Source organism: Diadema antillarum, unplaced genomic scaffold (assembly GCF_040938485.1).
Source record: "Diadema antillarum isolate AM-2024a unplaced genomic scaffold, OU_Dant_1.0 seq00000877_RagTag, whole genome shotgun sequence".
NCBI lineage: Eukaryota > Metazoa > Echinodermata > Echinoidea > Diadematoida > Diadematidae > Diadema > Diadema antillarum.
This window is the reverse complement of record NW_027271741.1, coordinates 84,018-111,934: the sequence shown is the minus strand read 5'-3', so window position 1 is coordinate 111,934 and position 27,917 is coordinate 84,018. Positions and strand designations below refer to the sequence as shown.

At 37.1% G+C, this 27,917-nt stretch overlaps 1 protein-coding gene across 1 annotated transcript in view; it reads left to right on the top strand.

Annotated features, from left to right (window-relative positions):
- The first annotated feature begins 13,259 nt into the window (after positions 1–13,259).
- LOC139740747 (uncharacterized) overlaps positions 13,260–27,917 on the top strand; it is a 53,078-nt gene continuing 38,420 nt past the window's right edge. Inside the window, exons 1-3 of the mRNA XM_071651322.1 lie at positions 13,260–13,676; positions 15,298–15,353; positions 21,335–21,426. Coding sequence (XP_071507423.1) covers positions 13,583–13,676; positions 15,298–15,353; positions 21,335–21,426 — 242 coding nt within the window. The 5' untranslated portion in view covers positions 13,260–13,582. The remainder of the gene's footprint in view (positions 13,677–15,297; positions 15,354–21,334; positions 21,427–27,917) is intronic.

The following is a 27,917-nucleotide window of genomic DNA, read 5'->3' as shown; positions in this document are numbered from 1 at the left end:
CATGAATTAATCAAAACTAAAGAATAAGTCGTGCGGGTCAGGCGCAGGTGCTGCTGCAGCTGATAGAGAAGCTTTAGTGGATGCCCAATACGTTTTGCGTTTGGTGTATACATGTAGAAGGTTATAATAACACAAAAAGCGACAGGCGGAAGGCTGCTTGGGCTTATCACTGGACGAGATGTCGTTGCGGCTGCAGCAACTCGTGCTACTCTAGATTCCAAAAGAATGGCTTGTGTTCCCACCGCGAGGGAGACTCCAAGGCGACTTCTCTCTAAAAAATTTCGAGTGAATAATTCACTCCTCGCAAGGAGTGAATAAAATTTCACTCGATTAAGAGTGACTTTCACTCGTTGTCGAGTGAATTTCACTCTTGTAACGAGTGAAATTTGTGTGAAACCTATTCGCCGAGTGAATTCCGAGTGAAAATTAAGCCGAGTGAATTCCGAGTGAATACATAATTAAACGCATTTGGCTAGGCCAATAGGAATTGAGAATTCCCTTGTCATGTGTTTACTCTAAGCCAATCACCAGCCGCAATTTCCCCTGGCTTGGGCGCGGGCATGCATGGTTTACCTGAAGAGCGACGCGTCGCCTGTGCGTGATGGACTGTGTGCAATTGCGTGCATGCTGTGTGTGTGCTAGCTGTGCGTGTATTATGCATAGGATCACAGATTTACGTGCGTGTGGTATTCGTGAGAATCAGAGCCTAGCTGGATGTCGTGATGGACGTGAGAAAATTTCTGTCTTCAAATTGAGTGGGGCGGAGATATCATTCACATTTTTGAAGGTAAGCAAACCATAAAAGATCGATCTAATTATAACTTGTTGAGTTTTTCCAGTATTACGGGCTAGTCTAACGTTATACCTCTCCGTAAACGAACATGTAAGTTACCTTACGAATAACCCCGGGCCCGGGGCTTTCCTTATACACAGTTAGCTATGGGGCTGGTCGAAGAACACCTTACGAACAGCTAGTTGTAGAATCCGAGGCCGAAACTCAACTGGTGGGTGTTGGGATGTAATAATACGTTGAGTCTTTAATTGTACACGTTGGGATCTAGGGCTTGAACTATTCGCGGACTATGTAAAGTCTTTAACTTTTTTAGAAACTAATTTTCAAACAAAATAGACCAGTTAATTTGAGTTCTGATTTCAAAAAAAAAAAAAAAATGAGTGATGAGTGAAACGTTGGTCGTTAGTCATTGAATTGACATTGTACAAGCATACTCATCACACAGAGATTAATGTAGTCGAGTGTAAATAAAGATAGAACTTATAAATACTATAACTGTAACTAAGCTGTGCTAAAGCAAGCGCCTAGCGCTAGACACGTACTCTACATTGCTATTGTTGAGTTGACAGCCGAATCACTGACACTGTGTTGCCAGATGAGATGGTGATCTCGATCAGTAGTACAGTACGGTAATGAAAAATGGTGAAATTTGGTGATTTATGATTATTGTTCATTATATACACTGTATGTAGTGAAAAGGACTTTTATTTGCCACTACATTCGAGTATCCAAACAGCTGGGAGAATATACATACTAGTACCACGTACACTCCCATGTCATGTGTGGTGATCATCTACTACTGTACTACTAGGTAAGAAGTACGATGTGTGTACTGTTCGTGTTAAGTGTTGGTCCACTGTGACATCACACTTCTAGCTGAAGATCAGCGTGCTCATCACACGTCATGGAGATCGATCCCCCTTGTAGCAGACGATGACGGGTACTATGTTTCAACATTGTTTTTTATGAAAGTTACAGGTGACCTTATTAGGTATTGAAATTTGGCAGAGATCATCTTTGGGTCTTTCTAACGTTAAATATGCTGATGTAGCTAAAAAAGTAATTAGGCCTACTAGCTTTTGTATTGGTGCTCACTTAGTATTTGTGTGGACAAAACAACTGCATATTGTCTTGTGGAAATGATCGAGTTCTAAATCCATTTCTGAACCTTGTGTTTTCATACTTTCCTCCAGCTTTAGATACATGACAGCTCTTTGGGAGTGGTGGTGATTTAAAGGACCTCGGTGTAGGGGTCATCATTTGGAGCACAAAGACGGATAGCTGTACAGTCTCTGTCACACGAAGAGGGTGCAGATCACCAGATTGCAAAGTACCAGATGTGGTCAAGGACTAGCCATTGAATTCAGGGTTGACGAATGCTGGAAACACCGGGCCAACATCAGCGAAGGAGCCTCTGAGATATGGACTTCCATTGCACTAACCCTGCTGTAAGCTATTCTGTTGTTTTTCACGATGATTAATGAAGGGAGACTAGTTTGAAATTGATTGACATTTATTTTACTTACTAGAGTCTCAGTAATTACATAAGAGGCTACATTAAGAGACTGAATGCTTGGTTGGTTTTATTTTGTTTGAAGAAATGATTTTCAAGATACTTCACGGAGCAGTTTTGGAGCTGTCCTTCCCTCTGAAAATGAATTTCTTGACAGGTTAGTACTTGTATTTAAGAAAAAATGTGTACTGGGTACTTGCCGTATGACAGAAGTGAAAACCATGTTATGGTCAGTCTTGAGTTGTGTAAGTAGAGCTGTTGCTTACATGTATGTCAAATATGTATGTTGAATGATTTTGCGCTTCAAGTTTATAATGTAAACTAGAGGGACCTACTATCCTCATGCCATTTGTATGATTCATAAAACCATTAAATTTTACTTATTTGCCCAGGAATTCAACACACACACATCACTTCAAGGGGGAGGAGATACTTCAAAAGCTGAGGGAAGGAGTTCTGACTGTTCCGAGGAGACATCTGCACATCCAGATCATTGTAGCATATTTATTGTTGAAAATGGAAGCAGAAAACTGTACAGGGTAAGTTCAATTATTTAAGATATTATTATTATAATTATTGAAAATTGGTCTGGAATACCAGTTTCCCATTGTCATGTCTTGTACTACATTTCCATCCAATATATAACAATGTAATTTGCCTGTTCATTTTTTTTTAATTGTCTTCCCAAGTATAGAGAACAACAGACTAAAATTTGCCCTCCCCCCCCCCCCAAAAAAAAAAAAAAAGAAAGAAAGAAAGAAAGAAAGAAAGAAAGTAGAAGGGACCGGTAAGTATAACATTGTTAATGAAGTGATGGTTATAGATTTAAAAATAAAGACTGATATACTTGTATGAAACATGTAAACAGAGTTAACGTACAAGACTCCACGCTGACTTATTTTCTTGGTAGCCCCATCAGGCCACATGTATATTGATTTGGTAATAGTCCTAATACTTATGATATGATCATCACAATGATGAATAAAAAAGTTGGAGTTGATGTGCCATGAAGTTCAATGGATAATCACATCTTGTATAAATTTTTCTACTAACTGTGCACATTCACACTTAACCTATCTGCATGAAATTTTCATATGTATTAACTGATATCTGGCTCAAGTAGCAATAAATGTACTTGAAACAGTGGTACTGAATAGCAATAGAAATTAATGCCAAGAAAAAAACATAAAAATAGTTCAGTCCCTTAAAAGATTAAGATGAGGGCCAAATTTTTGATGTTATATATTTGCGTCGTATAATATGATTAACATTCTTCTTGCTTTCTTTTTAAATTCAGATACCCAAGTAGTGAGCAAAAGACGTTGTAGCCAAGGCAGTTGCAATGCAGTACCCCACTTTGTGAGACGCCACACAAGGTGCAAAAGGACATGTAAGTTTATACTCATAAGTTTATGTGATCTACAACTTTTTTTAGCCCTTTTTAGCAGAAAGCTTAAGTGACATACATGGTATCTTATTCATCTAGCTTGCAAAAACTTCAATATTTTCAACTTTTCTCCAGAGCTAGTGGACAGAATTAAGCAGCCAAACTAGGAGTTGATCATCCTTGTTTAGTTAGGGGGCAAGGACCCAAAGTTTTTCAGGTCATGGGCATGACCTCCCCCCCCCCCCCCCCCCCCCCCCCCAAAAAAAAAAAAAAAAAAAAATGGCCTTCACAGGGAAATTGCATCTTTTTCTTAATTAAATCATTGTGCAAATATACAGGCAATGTGGGGACTTTTTATAATCTTTGATGTACCTTCTCATAGACGTCTAAAAAGTTTGTGTGCAGATTGGCCTGATTCCATGACTTGGGTTCAATGAACGATAACTTTAACGTAACGTAATGTAACTTGATAAGCTCCAACATGCCAGTTGTGCCGTTCATTTATGATAAACCTGTTCTCGTTTTCTTCCATAAGAGTGCCACTACATGTATTTCTACTGCTACCAGATCTTCATCAGTTATAGTCAACTCTGTGCCAAAGTCAAATTTGTTGAGACTCAAGAAAAAACTTTGACTTACAATGCATTCTTATATTTCAGGAGTATACCTGTATGGCGAGGATCATGGATTCATTGAGTATCGTTTGAAGGCCTTGAGGAGCTATGACACCACTCATCACCTCAGGCAGAGAGAGAGAGAGAGAGAGAGAGTAGTTGCAGCTCCCACCAAGCCCCTGACCGAGCACCATTCCAACGTAAGATTAGAAGCCCAATGAGAAGAGACAGCTACCATCAGTGTATAGGTCTAAATACCCTTGCTCTTTTTCCTCTTTTGAGATACAGTATATGCTCCTCTGACGTTGGAACTTACATTCTTGTTGAAGAGTCAGCCTCATCAGGCTCAGCGGTAGTTTAGCATGAAGCTGTTACCAGGATGTACTGCAGCACTTCAACATAAAAAGTAGAACAGGACTCGCCGATGAAAAGAGTTTCTTAATGCTTTAAATTGTTGATTGTTGTACTAGTAACTGAAAATAGTTTTGACTTATATTGTCAAGAAAAAATCTCCTCTTCATGGCCACATGTTAATCAATACATTCATCTGTGAGGTGTTCCAAGCATATCAAAGAATGTTTGGCTTGGCATTCCGCATGATACGAACCTGGCTGCGCTCATGATTAAGCACCCCATTTTCTCCAGGCATTCTGACTTGCTTGAATAAAATCTTTTTATGGTCTCATATTCAAGAAAGAAGTTAATTGTTGACAGACACTTACATGTAATTTTTTCGATCTTATTAATTATTTTTTTTTTTTTTTTTTTTTAGGGGGGAATGCTACAAATAGCAGCTAAATAGTAGAATCTTCCAATGGTCATCCATGCTCTTGGGATGAAGATCATGTCTCCATGTTGTGATTAAGTTACCACATACATTTGTCACCCCTTTGATTAACATTGATGCAGCACAATATGCATGTGCTCAAATTTATTGCATCCATCTTCTTTGGAGTAGGGGGAAAAAATAAACAAAATTGATGGGAATCATTGATCCCTAGGGTTACGGGACCCAGAGTTATTTTGTACATTTTCACCTCTATGTAATTGATGTACTGTACTTTGAAAAACTTGAGGGTAGAAGCTCAACTGGTTCAACTTCTTTTTCCACAAAACATCTGCAGCCCATCATTGATAAATATATGGCGTTAGAGTAGATGGAGCCAAATAGATTAGTTCACTAATGTGCCAAGTCAAACTTATGGATAATTCTTCCCTTGACCTCGTAACAAATTATTAAGATAACCTGCAGCTGACAATCATATTTTGATGTGGGTAATTCCATGAAGTTGGGGCAGTGTCCATGTAGCATCATGATATTTAAAAAATAAATTTCAGCATAACTCAATATTAATTATGCTATACAATTTTTGTTTGTAGGCTTTACATTTGCATTGAGGCCACACATTTTCCTGGAAATTTAGTGCCATTCAGACTCGATTTTGATGAAGTTATTAAACAATATGAAACAGTGTCCTGTAGCATCGTGATATTTTAAAATTTGGTCCTAAGAGACAAATCATGGCAATTAGCTTGACCAAAATTTGATGCAATATGCATTTACAAGATATGAATGAGATAGCTAAATATCTCAAATTTGCTGTACACAGTTTGAATTTTAAAAGAAAATCACAGAATGTATCATGATGCTATGTGGTGTCCTTTTTTGCAACATTTGGTGGCCACCGCTTAGCATAGTGACACATTGTGTAATTTTCTTGTAAAAGTAAAACGGTGGAAAGGAGGGTTAAGATATTTAGCTGTCTGACTAATCTAGTAATTATGCATATATCAAATTTTGGTCAAGCTAATTGCATTAATTTGTCTTTTAGGATCAGATTTTAACTATCACGATGCTACATGGACGCGTCACGATGCTACAGGACACCGTTACATATCGTTTTAATAACTTCATCAAAATTGAGTCTGAATGGCACAAAATTTCCAGGAAAATGTATAGTCTCAATACAAATGTAAAGCCTATAAACAATATATGTATAGCATAATTAGTATTGAGTTATGCTAAAATGTAACACTTTGTGCCCCAACTTCACGGAATTACTCAATAGAGTGTTTGCAGTGATGTCACAATTGCCCACCATAATGAAGTCAATTGCCTAAACTGACTAGAAATCAAGCCTGCATACAAAAGCTGCAGCAATGTTTACTTCAGGGAAACCTAAGGCAAAAGAACACCTTTGTTAGAGAGGCATGCATGAGTGAATATTGATCGCCTTTGCTATGGAAGCCACCATTATGGTGGCCAACATGACGTCACATGAAATCACTCTATAAGAAATTCAGTTTGCATGCATTAGTTGTTGCTACATCTGGCAAAACTCAGAAGGATTACAAGTGTTCAATATTGTACTTTGATGCCTTATGTAAGTGAAGAAGATCAATGATATGATGCATGTTGTGTCAACTGTATTGATTGCAATTCTTTTTCCATAAATAGTAGGCCCGGTTGGGGGGGGGGGGGGGGCTACGAGCCCTCCTCCCCCTTTGACATTCCATGCCAAATTTCATGAAGGCATGATTATTTTGGGGGGTTATTGATTGTAATCAATAACATAAATATTTTCATGCTGGACGTGTCGCTGACAAATTTCATTGAAAAGGCAGTGAAAATCAAAAAGTAAAAAACAGAGAAATACATGAGTAAATAGAAAAAAATAGATACTTCAGAATTTTTTGATGGCACATTTTTTTTTCTCTTACATTTGCTATGGACACTAAAAAGAATATTTACACCAAAAAAAATGTGCCTTTTTGGAACTTTACAGCAAATGGTCTGATTCATGCTCAAATTAGCATAATTTAGCCAAGTGACTTTTTTTTTGAAAATCAATATTACCGTTTTATAAATTGTGTCACAGGCAATTTGTGTGTGGATTTTGTAATGATCGCACAGTTGATGGCCGAGGTCTTGGGGGGGGGGGGGTTCCAGGGAGGCCCCCCTCTGGCTCTATCATCTTCATAAATACCCCACCTAAAGACTTAAAGTCAAGACCATGCTTCTCTGATCGAGTATGTTTAGGTATTTGTACAATGTACTTGTAGAGCATCACTGTGTTACATGACAGAGGATCCAAACTTGATTAACCATGCAGTATTGAAAATTTCTGTATTTTTGTCAATTTTTCAAAGCAATCACAATTCCTACTACATGTGTAATTGTTTTTGTATTATAATATAGATAATGGTGACTATACTTTGCAAGTCTTTTGTAGCTTATCATTGAACATGCCATATTCACTTGTAGTCGAAAATTAAACATGTTCAGGAAGGGTACTTGTAAAATTCGTCACTTTTGCACAAACTTTATGAATTTGGCATATTTTCAGGGAAATGTGTGATGTTGATATTTCAAGAGTTTGTTCACAAAAACTGATAAGTCCATTTTTTTGAGATTTTGAAGTACAGTCTCTGTCATAAAGTACAAAATAATACATTTTAAATGATATATTGGTCACTACATATAAAGGTACATTTTTGAAGTTAGATCAAAAGAAGCAAACATTTTCTTATTATTCTCTACATTTTTCTTGACCTTAAATCACAAATATCTCCATTTGGCACATATGGACTTATCAGTTTTTGCAAACAAATTCTTCATTTGTAGAGCTTTGGGAATGACAGCTAGAATAGCATATTTACAGGGACTTTGTGATGATTATGGTGACAGTTGTTCTTAAATGATAAAAATATGTAAAATTATTATTGGCCACATAATTCATGGAAAACCAGATACTCAGCACATGAAGACTGTTTGTAATGGTGTACTGCTCTGTAGTTGAAGTGTAGATATTTCAAGAGGTATATTCCTTTCTTTTTTTCAGGTGATCCAGTGGACATCACACATTTATGAAATATAGAGAATCAGCTCATAAAAAAAAAGCATAACATGTGTAGCATTTAGTACATTATCTTCTTATATCCCCCTCAATGCTACTTAAAGAAAGAATAAATTAATAAGAAAGAATGAAACTACAGCCATTTGGATTACTAGCTTATATTTATTCAGTTTCATGTATTGATCCAGCTCGGGTAGGAATGACTTTCAAAACTGGAACACAAAGTTGGCAATGCACTGGGCTACCAGTGGTGGATGGTTTGCTTCAAAATACATGCATTAATATTAACAAATATCTATATTATGAACGTTACTTTTTGTTTTTGTTTGTATTAGTTTGATTGGTATTCATTATCCAGAAATGGCTCCAGACCACCTACATTATTCCCAAATCCATCACCATATTGTCACTTTTTCTTCCAGGGTTGAATAACTAGTGCACTGAGTGCTGTGATAGAGATGTGTGCTCATGTAGAGTGTAATTCCGTTTGGGATTGAAAAAAGAATGAAAAAGGAGTGAAAAACCTCCGGAGTAACAAAAGAAGAGGGAAATACAATAGGAGTGAATTGAGAGTGAGAAAGGAGTGAATATCCAAGCAGAAATATTTCCGTCTTTTTTCACTCCTGGAGTGAAAAAGGAGTGAATATCCAACCAGAAATATTTCCGTCTTTTTTCACTCCGGAGTGAAAAACGACTGACAAAAGAGTGAAATACGACAGGAGTGAATTTAGAGTGAGAAAGGAGTGAACATCCCACCAAAAAAAAAATCAGTCTTTTTTCACTCTCTTTTGGAGTGAAATTTCTGTTCACTCGAAATTCACTCCACTTCTAGTGATCCTTGACGTCACTACCAAGGGGAGTGAAAATCGAGTGAAAATTCACTCTTTCTTTTTTAGAGAGTTCAGAGACGTCTCCCAGTATGATGATAACGTCGCCGCGGCATCTCCAAGACGTCTCCTCATCAGTGGCAGAGACGTCTCCGCGACTTCTCCAGTAGGTCGCAAATGGGTCTCTACAAAGTCGAGGAGACGTCTCGGAGACCTCGCGAATAAAAATAATCTCTGCGACCAGTTTTATAGGGAGACATCGCGGAGACGTTGCGGAGACGTCTCGGCGACCAGTTTGAGACCGGAATGAGTATCCGAAAAACAACAACAACAACAACAACAACAACAACAACAACAACAACAACAACAACAACAACAACAATAACAACAACACAATATAAGATCCATTCTCAGTATGTCTCTCCCTCTCTCTCTGCTATATTTCTATCTGCCTTTCTACCTATCTCTATCTATCTATATATCTATCCATCCACATACCTACTATCTACATGATCTATCTATCTTTCAATCTATCTATCTATCTATCTATCTATCCATGTATGTATGTATCTATCTATCTGTTTATACCGTATACTATAACAATTTCGGAGTGGAACTGCACCCTTATTTCTCAGGTTCGTTATTCGAAAACATCCGAAAATGAAACATTAGAGTTCTTGAATCCGAATTGATGATAGATTAAGATTAGATAGATAGATAGATAGATAGATAGATAGATAGATAGATAGATAGAGACGGAAAGGGGATATTCAATTTAAATTCAATTCAATTCAATCATAGTTTATTTCCAGTCAACGAAAATCAAAAACATAGTACAAAGTATACATGTACATGTCATGAAATGATATTGTTCAAACGTTTGCAAAAGATTTATGTAGTATACGAGATAAATTTCAGAACAACATATACAATAATTAGGAGGAACAATGTATAGATACTTCGTGGGCGAACGGAAAATAAATTCGATTATGGAAAATAGTGATCCACCAAAAAGCAAAGCTTGTCGGACGTGGATCGCTAGATAAATAATGAGTAAATTATATACTATTCAAGTATTTAATATAAGTTATATTAAGTCATTTATAACAATATACATGTAATTATTTTGAGATTTTGAAAAATGATATAGAGAGGTAGATAGATAGGTAGATAGATAAAAATATATACATAGATATATAGATAGATAGATAGATAGATAGATAGAGAGAGAGAGAGAGAGAGAGAGAGAGAGAGAGAGATAGAAAGTCAGATAGAGCAATAGAGAGAGAGACAGACAGATAGAGAGGGAGAGGGAGGAAGAGAGGAAGATACCATCGACACCACGTAACGCTGGACATCATTATGGCATTTTGCTCCTGCGACATATTGCTCCGGTTTTATTTTCTCCAAGGACTTTGTTGTTTAGGGTTATATAGGGTTGTGATATAGGGTTCTAGGTATACGTCGTTTGATTTGAGGATTAGGATTTTATAGAGTTCGTGTTATGTTTGTGAGTAGAATTTATGTTTGGCCTATCGTGCATATATTCCATTGAAGCAACCACTGTCGGAGGAGCAAATGCCATGGAACTCTTCTTAAAGTGCACAAAAATTGATATACATGTACATTAATAATAAAAGAAAATGCAATGAAGTAACATTAAATAACACTGATGGAGTTATGCATGGAGATGAGTGATGACATTAAATGTTTCAGGGCATTCTCGAAATCTGATTATTAGAAAATGATGTATTTCACTGATTAGTATTATATCTCCGTGTATGGCGAATAATGAAAGACAACATGCTTTCAGCCAATATTACTCTCTATTACCGGCTTCGCAAGAGTTTAAAATGAATTTATTTCTTTATGGTGTGATGTTCCGTGTATTTATCTTGCTTTTTTTTTTCATTGTTTATCGACAGGGTTTTAAAAAGGGTATAAAGAAATGTATTCATTATTCTAAAACAACAACAAAACAAAACAAACATATAAACCGTGATTTAGTAACGGAGTATATCGATCTATTTGACAACACATTCCTGATAACTACGATATACGAACAAACACACGTCCAGCCACCCGAAAGAAAACACACAATTAAAATTTAATAAGCATGTACAGGTCTATACTTCCAAGAAAGGAAAATGAGCAAATTATAAAAAACATTTAACATTTATTTTTTTTGTCACTTGAAGAAATACGAGACTTCTTGTTTTGTTTGTTTCTTTGTTTTTTCCCCCTTTCTCCATAATGACTGCCAATCATTTTTAAATCTGCGATTTTATGTGATTGTGAAACAATAAAATCTGTTTTTACATTAAAAAAAAAGCCACTGTTGATGAATAAGAAAACAAATATTAAACTATAATTGCGGACTGTACTGAGTAAATCACAGGCATATAGGCTAAGTACGCACAGGGTCTCTGTATATCATTTTCAGCATAATGTTAATGACAGTATAAAATATCAATGATAGTAACGATAGTTAACGATAATGCTAGTACAATATTGTATCTACAATAATGACAGTAATACCACATTGATAATGTAGCAAAAAAGCTGCTGAAATGATAAAATGCGTCAATGTTCTTACAGGACATAACATCACACAGTCTTTGAGCGTAGTGAACGTAACACATAAGACGTGACTGAAGAATGTATATACAATAAGTATAAATGAAGCAACTGAGCATGCAAAATGATTAAAACGAAGTACTTGTCCTCAACTTGTCCAAATCAAGTTTGATCACTGTACGATGCCGTTGGAAATTTTGGAGTAGAACTTTAAAGATGTATGGGCCGATGCCGCCGAAATGTGTCTTTTTTCCTACAAGTTCCCGCTATACCAAATATTAATATTATCTCTTATCCATGTTGATCGACGCATTATGACCGTGTTTACATTACATGTATTTGATTTATAATCTTTCGGAGACGTCATAACTCTCCCACTCTGGACACAAAAAGGCCCTCCTTCTCACCGACCATTGCAGAACTCAAGAGTTCTGTGTCACCGACGCGTCGCGATGTTCAACCAATCATCGAGGAGGGCGCGCTATAGGGTGGCGCGGGGTGGTGCATCAGTGGTGCATAATCTCACTGAGGATACCAACTGTGGAGTTCATTGGTATGTACGTATCAACTCAGTTCTGTCCGTCAAACTCTACTTCGCGAAGCATTCAAGTCGATATTAAAGGTTCTTTTTTTTATTTAGAGGTTAAAATTTAATTCAAACCATAGTACTAGTATGCCGTTGGTTTCCATACTCACTTTTTATCTGATATATTAAGAATTCACTTCAAATAGTTTTCTTAATTTCTTCGTCCCATTTTGTAGATGCCCGCATGAAAGGTTTCTAAAATGTTAATATTTATTTAGAAGTAAGAAAATCCTTGAAACCACACACGGCATGTAGTATAATTCTATGTCTATATCTCAGAATTTTAAGATTGACTACCTAAATTCTTTCACATTGTCGTTACACCACTGGCCTGCCGTGATTTGCAACAGTCTTTTGCAGGCCTACTACGGTTTAAAACGAAAATAAGATGAAGAAGATGATTTAATGTGAGGAGGAAGATGAGGAGGAAGAGAGGATGAGAAGAGAGGAGAGGTAAAAGAAGAAAGGAAAGAAAGAGGAAATAAAAGTAGGAAAGAGAAGAAAAAGAAGAAAGAAATTTAGACGGAGAGCATTAGGAGGGAAAGTTGTTGTTGTTTATGGAAAAAGTAGGGCATTGATGGAGAGAAAAACCCTCCAAAATTTGCCCAAGACAATAGGTCTTCCGAACGTTATCATAAACAACTCAAACTCATCATTATTCTTTATCATTAAAGGAGATCAAACGGAAAGAGGAAAAAGACAGATGATGATAAACAAAAGATAAAAAAAGACGGAAATAGTGTACAAAAGATGCACGGAGAATCGAAAACAAGAAGTCATTTAGAGAAGAACAAAGAGGTGATGATGATTTTAATAATGATGAAAAGAATAATGCAAGGATGAGGATTAGGGTGACAGGAAAATGAAGAGGAAAATAAGGAAGAGGAGAAGGACTGTGAAAATAGTCAAATCTCTTTCTTATAATAATTTTGCAACAAAACAAAGTTGTCACATGTGAGTTTTCAACGAATGACTGAGATAAAAAGACTACTGGTACGTGATTTTTTTTTTTTTTTTTTGCGCGCGGATTACACCGCCCACACACATTCGACCCAGCCTTCTCTAGCTCTTCCTCCTTCATTCATTCACAGAACATACGACTGACAGAACTCAACGCACTGGACTAGCTGGGCGTGTTCTCGAACCGAAGACCCATGAGTACGGTACTCTTTTTGCATGCCGCATTAGAGCACACACGGGAAGGGAGCGGCCCGCCTCTCTCTCGAGGACGTATCGACACACCACATGCACAGCCTTTACGTCCCTGCCTGTGCTCCTGTAGCTGCATAGCGCACTATCCGGAAGACGGTAGATCGAGGGGGAGCAAGTATCTCAGCCCGTCTCTGGCGAGGGTCTAACCGGAATTGTCAAAGAAAGGAGAAGGTTTTTCACCCACATTCACCTCTTGAAGGTGTCAGATCAGCGACCATGTCGTTGGTCATCATTGTCGAGAGCGCCAAAGGGCTGCCAAACGTCGAACGATTCGGCAAAATCGACCCTTTCGTCGAGCTGAAGTTTGCAGGTAAGTCACGACAGACAGGCGGAACAGAGAGAGGTACCTGGTACTGCTAGTGGTAGTCATATGGAGGAGCACGAACGGAATTTAGTCGTAAATAACGACTTTACACAGGCCCTACTAGAAAATAGACAGCACAACAATACATAATTATTTTTGTACACTTTAGAGAAATGATATGGCTACTTCGATATCCACAACCAGTGCTGTCGGGTGTGTTTTGTTTAGGAAGTTTTTGTAACAGGCATAGATTAAAAAACGAATCTAGCCAGAGAGTCTCTTTCTGTGGATGCTATTCAGTATTCTCTTCAGTCAGGGGCCATTCCTCTACGTACTGCACATGTCACACGGGTTGCTGAATACTGTAAAACGAGAAATGTTCGCGTGCATTTTAATTTCGCGAATTTCGCGAGCGCGAAGATTCGCGAAATTAAAATGCACGCGAAAGTTCCTTTCTACACTATATGCATTGAATACCAGTTCCAGTTCACGAAAATTTCATGCCGCTAAAAAGGCCGTCGGCTCCCATTCGCGAAAAATTCATGCCGCGAATATATCATGTTTTACAGTAGCTGAATGCATCAGTATAGGCTATTGAGCAAGACTCTGTATACTCCAGCAGTGTGAATGTAGCTAGACCCTAGTTTAGTTTGTGTAATTGAAACTTGCACAGTGTATTTCATTGATGTATAACATAACCATTGACAGCGAAGTGTTGAACTGCTATTGTAAAAGTTTGGGCCAAGTACACATTTTGTTGATTTATATTGTACTGTAGTATTGCAGTAAAATACTAAAGGTGGCTAGTTTAATATTTTATTATTCATTCAAAAGATTTGAATGAAATGCTCTCTCAAAAGTTTTGCAAAGTTCTTGATACAAATGCTCATAAATGCATGAATACAAATATTTCTCTTGGTCAACGGTTTATGAGTGTACAAAGGATACGACTGAAAACAAAAAAGAAATAGAATTTTTTTCTACACAGAGCAGTGACTAATCATGTGAATTTGTCTTGAAGGCAGAGTTGTTTACTTCCTTATTTTTTGTGTTGATGTTTGTTTGTGTGTGTGTGTGTGTGTGTGTGTGTATTTTTTTCATTATTTAACTTGTGTAGGACAGGCTGATTTTGCTATTTAACATACATAAATCTCTTCCTGTTGCAGACACCTGCCTGAGTATACTCGGGACTATAGCTAATAGTCCCGAGTATACTCATGGACTAGTCCTCAAATGGTTAATTTGGGGTGGGTGTAAAGTCACTAGGGCGAGACTTCCCTATGTCCCCCCCCCCCCCTGCACTAATCTACCCACCCCTAGCCAAATGTGTGGGCATGCATGCATCATCTGTGCGTAAGCTACGGTAGTGTAGATTGGCATGGCAACTAGTGGGGGGGGGGGGGGGGGTAGGAAGTATTTCCATCTCTTGTAACCTGAGATGATCAGCTGGTGTTTATACATTTTTATTGATCACATTAAACCAGTGACAAGACACAGCTCAAAGTATGAATAATAACAAAGTATAAGATTAAAAAACTAAAGACTGCTTTAATAGAAGAACATAAATGCTGCTTGTGAAAAAAATTGTTGAAAGTTATTGTCATGTTATCTTTCATCTTCTGTGCAGGTACAAAGAAGAAGACGAAGGTTATTGATGACACCACTGATCCATCATGGAATGAGGTAAATATAGGAGGTTAATTTTATAGCTGTTGATTCTTTTATATGGAACACGATACTAGAAATGTGTGCTAGAGATGAATATGGAAATGATGGGATCTTGTGAAAATCTTGTTTAAAGGGGAAGGCTAGTATCTGATCAGTGGGAATCAGTAGAAATGCTGGGAGATGATTGTTCCAATCCTTGTGGGATTCATTCAAGAGTTCATTGTATATCTATTGTTGTGTGAAAATGATTTGCTTCAGAACGGTCTCCTATTCAAGTAATGTTCAGATTAATGCTCCGTCACTGACCAGGGACGCTAACCTGGAAGCATTAAACTGCACATTACTTGAATATGAGACCATTCTGAAGCAAATCATTTTCACACAACAATAGATATACAATGAACTCTTGAATGAATCCCATAAGGATTGGAACAATCATCTCCCAGCATTTCCACTGATTCCCACTGATCAGTTACTAGCCTTCCCCTTTAAACCTTGAAAAAAAGAATGGAATGTATGCATAGTTACTGTACCTGCTTATACATGTGTATAATAATACTTAAGTCTTAATTTGGAAAAGGAAAAAAAAAAAATACAGTCCATGCATACCCACTGTCTGAATGCCATAATGTCAAAGTAAATGGGTATATTACGTTACAATGTTATGGGCTACTAGGTAATTCAATAATGAAACAGATTTAAGGAAATTTGAAATGTAGTGCCAACCATTTGCACAATTGACAAAACACTTAAAAGAATGTGATTGGTAGACCAAATGAAATATTTGTAGAGAAACTATTGTGACTTGTGTTTTTAGTTTCATGTTATATGTGAAGAGTCTTCGTAGATCAGATTAAATCAAGCTGCAGAGAATATTTTCGTACATTATTGTAGAATTTGTTTTTTTTACCCATTCAGTGTCGGACAGTTAAGTTAGGATCACAATAAAACAAATTTAATGTTGCCACAGGATCTATTACAAACATGTATTTCATATCAAAATTACAAAGAGGGCAGTCATGCACAGCTATCGAATAAATAATGGCTAGGGACCCTCACAACAGCATTTTCCCCCCTAGCACTGTATGGAAGCTTTAACGTGGCCTCGTGTCTGTGGGAGGTTTATTGTTATTATGGTAACAATATGAGAGTGGCATATTATTATTTAGTCTGTGGTGGACTGAGCTGTGTGAAATAGCTATTGATGCATGGCGTAGGATGATGGAATTCAGCCTGTTGCTATGTACACCCACAGGATGCGAGCCGATAAAGATCATCCTAGGTGATTTCATTACCTTTACTGGCAACCATCTGATTGATAACTGACTGGCTCTGTGGCTATTTTGATGGTTGTGCAATGGAAAAAAAAAAGAGAAAAAGATACTGCTGCGTCAAACAGTTAGGGAAAGAGAGTACACCTCATTTACATGTTGGCTTGTGGTAGGAAGAGGAAATATTCAATGGAAATTCACCAAGAGAAGCAGCAGTTGCTACAGTGACAGAGGTTTTGAGGGTTGTAATGTTATTACAGAGAAGATCAGATATTGAAACTTGCAATCACCATGACAAAAGGTTGGGTACAGAGTGAACTTGGCTGTATGTTAACATGCATGATACACAATGTTTGTTTCAATACAAAACACTGAGGAAATGGTTTAATTTTTATGTTCCTTTCAATGCAAATAGTAGTTGAAACATAATTCAGTCTTCTCATATAAAATATTTTGTATTGAGTGAAAAAAAACAACATTTTGATAGGAATGAGGAAGAGGAAAAATCCGTTGCCTTCAGATTTTGCTGTAATTTTCATAGTCTTTTGAAACTGGCAGGAAGTTATGGTTGAGCAGAATTCAAGGTTGTCAGTTATAATGAACATGATGTCAACTTGACTAAACATTGACAATGATTTTGATAGTGTGGACCAAAAAAAAAGAAAGAATAGAAAGCTACAGCACCAAAATTGTTCAAACCCACACCAACTATACCTTTAATTCTCATGCTGTATCCATGTATGCTTTGTTTATTATTTCTGAAGAAGAGGAAGGATTATAGGGTGGAGTACACTATTCAGCAGTGAAACCTTTTCACAATAGGCCATCAAAACTTTCAGGACGGTGTGGTAACATCACAAAGGTTCAAAAGAAGCCAGATCTGTAATCCACTATTAAAGTGCAGTGGTACTTGCATCTAGCTCTATGTCTTCACTGTCAGATGAACTGAATCTATAAGTTAAAGGACAAGTCCACCTTCATATACATAAGGATTGAGAGAATGCAGCAATATTAGTAGAACACATCAGTGAAGGTTTGAGGAAGATTGGACAATCTGTTCAAAAGTTACGAATATTTTAAGTATCTGCGCAGTCACTGCTGGAAGAGAAGACTACTACAGTGTATGATGTCACATGCGTACAACTATATAAGGAAAATAAAAAGAGAATTTCACAAAACTGAACTTTTTGAATAAAGTGCAAATTTCTTCGACTTGCTACTGACGTATGTTAAGGGTAATATTATTCCCCGTGCCTTCTGAAAGAGAGAAGTCGAGTGTTCTTTTGTTATGCGAGAAATATGGAAATATGTTGAATTTTCTCTATTCTTTCTTTATATCGTTGTACTCATGTGACATCACAAGCTATAGTAGTCTTTTCATCCAGCCGTGACTGAGCAGAAACTTCAAAAATTCATAACTTTTTAACGGATTGTCCAATTTTGCTCAAACTCTCACTGATGTGTTCTACTAATATTGCTGCATTCACTCAACCCACATGTCTATGAAGGTGAACTTGTCCTTTAATAACCTGGTAAGCAAGCGGCATGGATACAATGTAGGTGTTTCCCCCCAGTTTCTTTACCATTTCTGTCGAAGAAAATAATAATCACGAAACCAGTGGACCTGTGTGACTGAGGCAAAATGCCTTGGAACTCCTGTGGAATGCAGAGGTTCAAAGGTCATGCATTAATGGAAATTGACTTTGCTCAGTGGGCAGCTCCTTTATCAATGGCTTGTAAGTAAAGTGGAGGCTTTAAAAAAGAGCAGCCACTGGAATGTGGAAGTGGGTGGCTTTAAAAGTGGTTTGCTTTATGTGAGTCTGTAAACAGCAAAATTGTAATTTTTTGGTAATATTTCATGTGACTTTCAACAGACCTTTTGTTCAAGATTGCCTATACCTCTTTGAACAAATGAAATTGAAGATAATGTGTATAGAATTAGGCAAGTTTTGGCTCATGAAGGAAAAGAGTGTTAATGATTATAATCATCCCACTTGGCTAGTTACTGAACAAACCAAAGAGAAAGACATGATTTTGAATGATCAGAATTAAAATTCTCAAAGCTGATCAATGCAAGTTTATTTTTTAGTCTGTATCCATGTTTTGATTATTAGACATCAAACCTTGTTATATATAAAATTATGTAAATTGGGAGGGCATTTATTTTCCTTTGATACCAGTATAGTTTTTAATTTTTACTTTAAATATGGATTTTTCATATAATGCAAGTGTAACTGATGGACCTTTTCCTATATGACATATATATGACTGTAAATGCCAATGCCACATAGTGGCTACTCTAGGAGATAGCTCGTACATTACCATTGAAGGATTTCTGACTAGAAAGGGGAAGTTCTCATATAAAATATCAATTTCGAGTGCATTTGATTTCCATGTCAGGCAGGAAAACTCCTCTCAAACTATAAATGAAATGAAACATTTAAAAATTGAAAACTGCCATCCACAATTGTGTAATAATATGCATGCATTAGATGTATGGATCTCAGTGCATTTTGTGAGGAGCAAAATGGTGATGTCAGGAAGGCAATACTGTAATACGCCGAATATTTCGTGAGGTTTTTATTTTCGCGAATTTCGCGAGTCAGCTGCTATTCGCAAAATTAAAAACATGCAAAAATATTGACTCTAATGCGATATGAATGTGATGTACGCGTGTACATTTCTCCGTTCTGTACAAGACTCCACAATCGCGAATTTATCCCCTTGCGAAATTGTCGGGAAGTCCCAATTCGTGAAAATTTAGACTCACGAAATATATGGTGTATACAATAATAGGATGATGAAGAGGAAGAAAACTGAGACAGCACTTTTGTACCACAAACGCTAAAGTGAAACTGAAATGAAGTGTAATTGGGGAAAGTCAGCACAAAATTGCTGGTATATGTGCATATTGAAGTTTGATGGAAATTTTGTGTATTTATTAGTTAGCAAAACACACCAGTTGATAATGTATTTCAACACCTGTAGCTGGATTGCAGGGTAATGTGAGAGAAAATCTTGATAAAAAGCTCATGAAATTGGAATGTCATGGTGTGCATAAAGCAAACACACAAGAGCTGATGTGATCATATGATACTGCAATTGGCAAAGATCACACATCACCAGACAGCCACAAATTAAATGGAACGTATAGGTTTGGTTGAGACCTAATTTCAGGTTTCTAACATTATTTGGTGAGATTATGAGAAACATCTTATGAAATATGAAAGAGCATGTAATTCTATGAGGAATTCAAGGTTTATTTGATGAAAATTGGTTTTGAAATGGCGGAGATATCCAAAAATGAGCGATTCTGATAAAGTGTGGGACCCACACTTTATTACGATCGCTTTGTTTTACTTTGTTTTAGGATGTTTCAGTCATTCCAAACCCGATTTTCATCAAATAAACTTTGAATTCCTCTTAAAATGGTATGCTGTGTACTATATCATAAGTGTTTTCTTGGTATCTTGCAAAAAGTTAAAAGCCCAATTCTCATCTCCACCAATACTGTACTACCCCTTTAAACCACAATGATCTTTTTTTTTTTTCGGTGAAAATAATAGAAAGAAGAAAAAATCAAGGGGGAAACAAAATCCAGTCCTGTGTCATAATTTTCTTTGCAAAATCTCATATTCAGCATTTATGGAGCAATAACCACAAGCATGTTCATGTATTACAATTAAAATGCACTCCTCTGTGTATTGGCCGGATCGAAAGATTATTTACACATTCTCTTGCGCTCATAAATTTACAATGCCTATAGACATTATTGGCAAGCCCACCCCCCCCCCCCCCCCCCCCCCCCCCCCCCCCCCCCCCGTCTGGTCATACTTTTTGCTTGTTTTTTTGTCTCATTGTTTGTTTAGCCACCACTCCCGCATCAGTCAGCATACATTCTAGGTCCAATATGAGCTGAGAGATTTATTGTGAACAGTGTGGAGATTCAAGAGGGCGGGCTATGTACATTGTACACTGCAAGTTCGATCACTCAAATTCATCTGTAGAGCTTAAAGATAATATAAAGTTTTGGTACCACAAAAGTTTCCCTGAGTTTCCTTGTCTTAGTTTGTGTTTCAGGTTAAAGTACCTTTCATATAACTAACACTGTGAGACTTACTTGCCCCAATGTGCTCTCATGTCTTAGTAATCATGCAATAATGGTTTCGTATCAGAGCAGAGCGGGCTCTGAAGAATTCGAACGAGCCGTTAGTTTGACTCGACGCGGTACCGCAGCAATCAATATGGATACACGTATTGTACGAAACCATTATTGCATGATTACTAAAGACATGAGAGCACTTTGGGGCGAGTAAAGTCTGACAGTGTTAGTTATATGAAAGGTACTTTAACCTGAAACACAAACTAAGACAAGGAAACTCAGGGAAACTTTTGAGGCACCAAAACTTTATATTATCATTAAAGTTGCAAAGCAAGATGTCTATGCAAAATGTGTGGCAACAAGTAGAGAAAGACCATTCCTCATGCAAACAGTAACGAATTTGCATGAAAATTCAAGGAAAAAAGGTCTAAGACACAAAAGGTGAGATTGTGTTATAGTCAATTGTGTAGACCTTTTGTGCCCCACAGAATTTGAATTTATAAGTGACATTAAACAGATTAATAAAGTACTATCTCATTATGTAACTTTATTCCCTTCACATGGTTTCTGAATGGCAGTGCATGCTCTAATTCTAGCAACATCTTCTAATTTCCATTTCGTAGACGATTGAATTCAACCTCAGCGACAAGCCGTTGACTTCGTCCGACTCGGTGGAGCTGGAGGTGTACGACCACGAGAAAATCGGCCGCAACAGGTGCGTACTTCGCAGAGGATTTTTAGACCTCTGCCAAAAATTGTGCCAGAGGCATTATTTTATGATTTTGCTTCTTTTTTTTTTTGTCTCTCAGCGTAACTTTCAAGGTCAACTCATCATGTACATGTATGAAGTTATGATTTTTAATGACTTGATATGCATGAAATTTAATGGTGTGAGAAGAGGAAAGTTGGTAAAATAATATTTGGCAGACTAAAGACGGATGAAGAACTTGGACCGTTAACGGGTGGTAAAACATTGAGAGCTGTGAATATGGAATTAAGTTTGTACAACTGTAAGTGTCAGTGGATCATGGAGAAAAAATGCCTCCATCCTGACCACAAAAACAGACAGAAGTAATTTCAGATGGATCGCAGATTGTTCACCTTACATTCTCCTCTGCCCTCAGTTGGCATTCAGAGAGTAACAATAGTGACAACAATGATCAGAGAAAGTAGCGACTCGGCAAATCAAAAGAATTTATCAAAAACATAAACAATTTACCAAAAACAGTCTACAAAAATCCCAAATCACAGAGCAATCACAAATTAATTCAATATTCAAGTTTTTTGCATACTTCCTTGTTGCGAGTTTCTGTTGCAACCACTCATTCTTAAATATTGCTATCAATTTATCTGACATAGCAGTGACTAATATTTGTCTCCCCCCCTTAAAACATGAAAAAAAAAATCTTTCCAAGCCGAACTCAGAAGAAATAAGTATTGAAAGGGGATTAATGAAACCCTCGATAATAGACCACAATAAGAAATGTACATTATATATTTTGGTAGACATGAATAAACTTGTTCTACTCTGATGAGAAAAGTGCCATGTGTTCAGCTCCTGTTTACAGACCTAAAGCAAAGATTTTACGGTTCTTACGAGTCACGCATAATAATGATTATAACAGAGCATCGATGTTGACAACATCAGTTGAAATATATGATAAAGGCAGCACCCTACTTTCATCCTTTCATCCCCTCCCCCACCCCCTTAGAGTAGCAAAGATGAACTGAAATTGTAAAGTTTGTTTATTAGTTTTGCATATTTTAACACTCTTCAATTCCTGATGTCACTCTGAGCCTGAAAGAGAGAGAGGAAAAAAAAGACAGCAATATCCCCACTTTTCAAACTTATCATTGCAACAACATAAACAACAACTTCCCGTGGAAGGTGGCAACTTGCATCAGAATAACACGTGTGGGATCATGGATCGATGTGTGCCCATCTGCCATCATTTGTTTTCAACAAAAAAAGTTCTCACTTTACCCGTGTTGGCAAATATGTGGATAACATGTCTGCAAGTATTGAGGACAGAGAGAAAAGAATAAAATGCTCTTGTTTTTACAATGTGGCTTGTTGTATTTGGAATACATGCAGTGCATTTCAAAATATTGAAGCATCTTGTGTGCTGCAGCGCAGTTAAAGGTTGATGAGGTTGCCAAACATCAATTTTCTGAGTTTGGAAAATTAAAATTCACCAGAAACTAAAGGGCTTTTTACACTTGTGTTTCTTAACCCCGGACTTTCTCTGACCCAGGACTATCGTTAGTCCCGTACCAATTTTTTCAGCTTTTTACACTCGCCAATTAGTCCCGTACTATCTCTTGTCCGGGGCTAAGGAGAAAACTGACCTTTTACACTCGTATTTCTTAGCCCCGGACTTTCCAAACCACATGAATATTCATAATTATGCTGTGTACTGTACATGTACACGCACGCACCGGCAGCACCTGATTACCTCGTTTCTGATTGGTCAGTGAGGGTCGGACTTCGTCTCCGTCGCTTAGCCCAGGATTATTTTTTCGTTGTGTTTACACTCACTTGCTTGGCACCGCAATTGCGGTGCTAACCCATGCTATTTTGCAGGGCCAGATAGTACTGTACTATCGGTGGGGCTAGCCCACTTTGGCAAAAACGAGTGTAAACAGAAAGTGGGCTAAGGATAGTCCCGTACCAACGGTAGGGCTAAGGCCCCCCCTTAGCCCCACCGTTGGTCCGGGGCTAAGCAAAAATTTACAAGTGTAAAAAGCCCTTAATTCAGTGTCTGTATAGTTTGCATCTATAGAGTGCTGTAAACAACTACTGTTTAACCAGAAACATTTGCAGCATGAAACTTTTATGAATTGGAAACGACAGCCTTTTGTGTGGCATGCGACTTGCGAATTGTCGACGGTGAAAAAAATTATGAATATACTACATACCTGGTAACCTGAAACGTAGATGTCCCGTGCTGCTATTTCAGTAAATGTACACCCATGACAATTCATTGTTTTGAAAAAAAAAAATGCCTCGATTTATTTTATTGTGTGTTGATAATAGTCCTTGAACACTGGTAAGCTACATTGTGTAGACCAAAACTTTCTTGTGCATTTTGCTTTTGCGAATTGTGGCTCCTTGCAAAATTTGCACACTATTCAAAATTTCTAGTTTTACAGCAGCACATAGTTTATTAGACAGAGATGAGTATAGCAGTTAATCTATTAGGCCTTACACAGTAACTCTGAGTGCTGATTTTAATGATATTCAGTGACTTTCGAGCCCTCATAATTTTACAATGATTTCTAAAGGGTTCTGCTCTGGAAACGTCCTGCGCTTCGGTCGGGCAAACCGTCCTGTCACACCTGTTGCTAGGTTGCCAGGTTTGCTCCCTATGAGGGAGATTTCCTGTCCAGTAAACTCTCTGCTGGAAATAACCCATTTTGGTTTTTGAAGGGGCACCTGGGGTCGGCTGGCCATCCGTCATCAACCTTCCCCCTCCGATTGTATCAATATCCGTCTCAGCAGACTGGGAATAGCTCATTAAAGTGTGTGTGTGTGTGTGTGTGTGTGTGCGTTTATTGTTGTTTTTGTTGTTGTTATTTTGTCCTTTTGAGACTTCACCTGACATTTGCCTTCTAATTTTACTCTGAAATGCTCCTGTCCAAAAATGTATTATGAAATGAGGCCCTGTGAAGTGGCATGTTGTATGAAAGAAGAGTGACTGTAATATGTACAAGTGTATTCATATCGGAACACTCTGTCATCACCTTCAGCACAAAACTGCCAGAGATATTAATGCCATTTGAAATTGATAGGCTTACAAAACTTGGTAACAATGAATGACAGATTCAACTCTAAATCAAGAATGCCATGATGTCATTAATACCACCCACTGTTTTCAGCAATATTGGGCATGTTGATACCAAATGCCATCTGTCAATATTTTTTTTTCTCATCACCATAGAGACTGTGGATTAAAGGGTAATACCTCTGCAATTAGCAGTCACAACCTATTCTCTCATAACAATCTATGCCAATATGAACCCATCATTGTTGTTTTATCAATGAAAACAAACATTTCACACTTGAAAGAAAACCCAGAGCAGTTTTTACTGATTGCAACCTTCTATAACAGATGGAATGTGATATTTGCTCTTCAATTCCACAAGGCCACAGGAAGAGAAAACAACATCAAACAAAGAATTCCCCCAATCACATCTTCCCTTTACTTGCATAAAATGATATGATATGAATGATATGATAAGTCAACAGCCACTTGATCACAGAGGAAACATAACTTAGTAAAACATGAGATTTCTGAGTTGTATTAGCTAGATATTGCGTTATATTGTTATTTTCTTACTCATTAACTTTTGTGTGCTGTTTAGTATGGTGAATTATATTCTTTATAAAACCTGTCATGGTCAGTGCATTTGAAATCAGTTTTGTAAGCAAATACATAGGATTTATCATTTTAAAGCTGAAGAAAAATAAAACCAAACACTGAGCATAACCAAAGCCTCACAGATAAGTTAAGAAGGGCCTTAATTACTAGCATTACAGTTTTTACCAAGACCAATGCACATGAATGGATAGAGTTTCTACGACTAGTGTAGCAAAGAACAAAAAGCACAAAAAGGAAACCCATAGAAATAAAGTGACACTGTCATGCAAACTCATTTTCATACCCCCAACTGCCTGTTGAAGCAAGTTTCTTTAAAGAGGAAATCCAGTCCAAGTTAGTCTGATAAGAAAGAGTGAAATCTTATGAGTACAACGGTAAAAATTTGACTGAAATCGGATGAAATATAAGGAAATTATGACGTTTTGAAGTTTTGCTAATTTCTGCAAAATAGGTCCTGTACAGTGGATGTATTATGCAAATAAGTGAGCTAACCATGTCATACCCTCATAATTTTCCATTAATCGTGTAAAAAAAAAATGACGAAAAATTCAGTGTTTCTGTTATTGCAGTCTGAAACATGATGTTATTCCCAGTTGAGTAACTTCAGAATAGTGATCAGTTAGATACACGAGGATTTGAGTCTCGGGCATAATTACATTTGAAAGAAAAACTGTATATTTAAAAAAAAAAATTACAAAGTGTATGGTATTAAAGTTGCGAGGGAATGACATGCTCACTTTGCCATTTACATATTGACTGTTCAAGAACTGTTTCCCCCCAAAATAGCGAAACTTCAAAGTGTCATAACTTCCTTATTTTTCATCCCATTTTGATCGACATTATACCGTTGAACTCATAATATTTTACTCTTTCTTTAATCAGACTAACTTATATTTGGACTGGATTATCCCTTTTATATTCATCTCATAGAGTAGAGGAACTTTATTTTAGTAGTCTTTTGAAAAACATGATGTAGTTTTTCCCCTTTACAGCACTAGTATCACTCAATGATATGTAATGCCTCTGTTGGATTGATCTATGACACACACATATTATAACACTTTATAGGTGCCATGACTAACCCCACCTTGCCTTTCTTCTTAAACCAACTTTATGTATACTGGACTGCTTCGTGTATCTCTCATACCTGCAGAAAAGAGTAAGTTTATCATATCAGAGGCTGGATCAGATGTCATTTTCATATTTTTTTCAAACATCCGGTGCAACATGTTGGCAGAGCTCATTGAGAATTTGCAGTCACAACTCCTACATGTATGTCGAAGCCATGCTCCCCATGCTCCACATTCAAGCAGTATGTGTGCTTTGCTGTCAGATATGACCATTTGATTGTGAACATTCATGTAATATTAAACAGAAAATGCTAAATTCAGTTATTTTCCCTGCATACTCCTCCACATTTTTATGAGTCAGAAAACTTGATTTGAGCTCATGTCATGTGATGTTTCATCGATAGATAATTAGTTTCTTTTGGCATCCTTCCAGTGTGAAGATGTGTGAAGCTGTGTAGGAAGTTTTACTTGTACTCTGAAATGTTCCAGTCTAAAATAATATTAAATGAGGCCCTGCTTTAAAAGTAGCACTTTGTACGTGTAAAAAGGTGACTTTATTAATCGGTACACCGTGTCATTACATTTTAGCACTGATATTAATTTCATTTGCAATTGATAGGCTTATAAAAACTGAATGTGTGAAGCTGTACAGGAAACCCACGCACTGATGCACTTTTAGTTTCTTTAATATATCTTCAAAGATTTGGAGGTTATACTGTAACTGGATGCACTTTCAGTTTCTTATATCTTCAGAGATTTGCAGGTTATACTGTAACTGGATGAGTAACAACCTACAATACATTAGTTCCTTTTGCACTCACTCTGTAGTGCAGTAATTATGGGAGGTGGCATGTATGCAACCAACAACATCAACAAAAAATGAGGAGGAAGAAAAACAAGAAGAGAAAAAGGAGAAGAAAGAAAGAAGGAAAAAGAAGGGATAGAAGAAACATGATCTATTAGTGTAGGAAGTAGAAGGATGGAAAGAAGGAGAGGAAGATGAGAGAGAAAGAAGAAGAAAAGAAAAAAAAGAAGAAGATGAAGAAAGAGGAGAGAGAGAAGAGGACAGTATTCAAGATGGGATGAATAGAATATTACATATTTCTTTTAATACACTGTGTGGTTATTTCATGTTCTTTTATCAATGCTCATCAGTTCTAACTCTATTTCCTCATTTTCTTTTCAATGGCAGCACATTCTGTTAGAGCATTTGTGTGCGTTGTATCATACCACCACTGCAGATACATGTATGTATATTTTTTTGTGCATCTGATATTTGATGACAAAGAACTTTTGCAAACTCCACTACTATTGCATCTGCTTGGGGCCACCATCACATTGCACTTTATGACTTCATTCGATACTTTAAAATCGTCCTTGTTGATCCTCTTTTTTTAAAAAAAAAAGTGAATTGAAATTTGAGTCTTTCTTTAAATCATTACAGTCACCGTTGTCCTCTAATGTTCAGTTCATGACCATACAGCGAACAGGGCCCCTGAGTACACTGTACACAGTATATTTGTATGATGTGAGATGATCCAGTGTATCCAGAATAGTCTCTTAACCTCACATGAATTTTTTTTTTAAGTTTCTGCACAGTCACTACTGGATGAGAAGGCTACTACAGTTTATGATTTCACATGAGTAGAACGGTGCCAGGAAAATATCAAGAGAATTCCACAAAATTGTTTGATAAAAAGTATCCATTCCCTTGACTTGTTTAAATACTGAGGTATGTTAAGGGTAATATTACT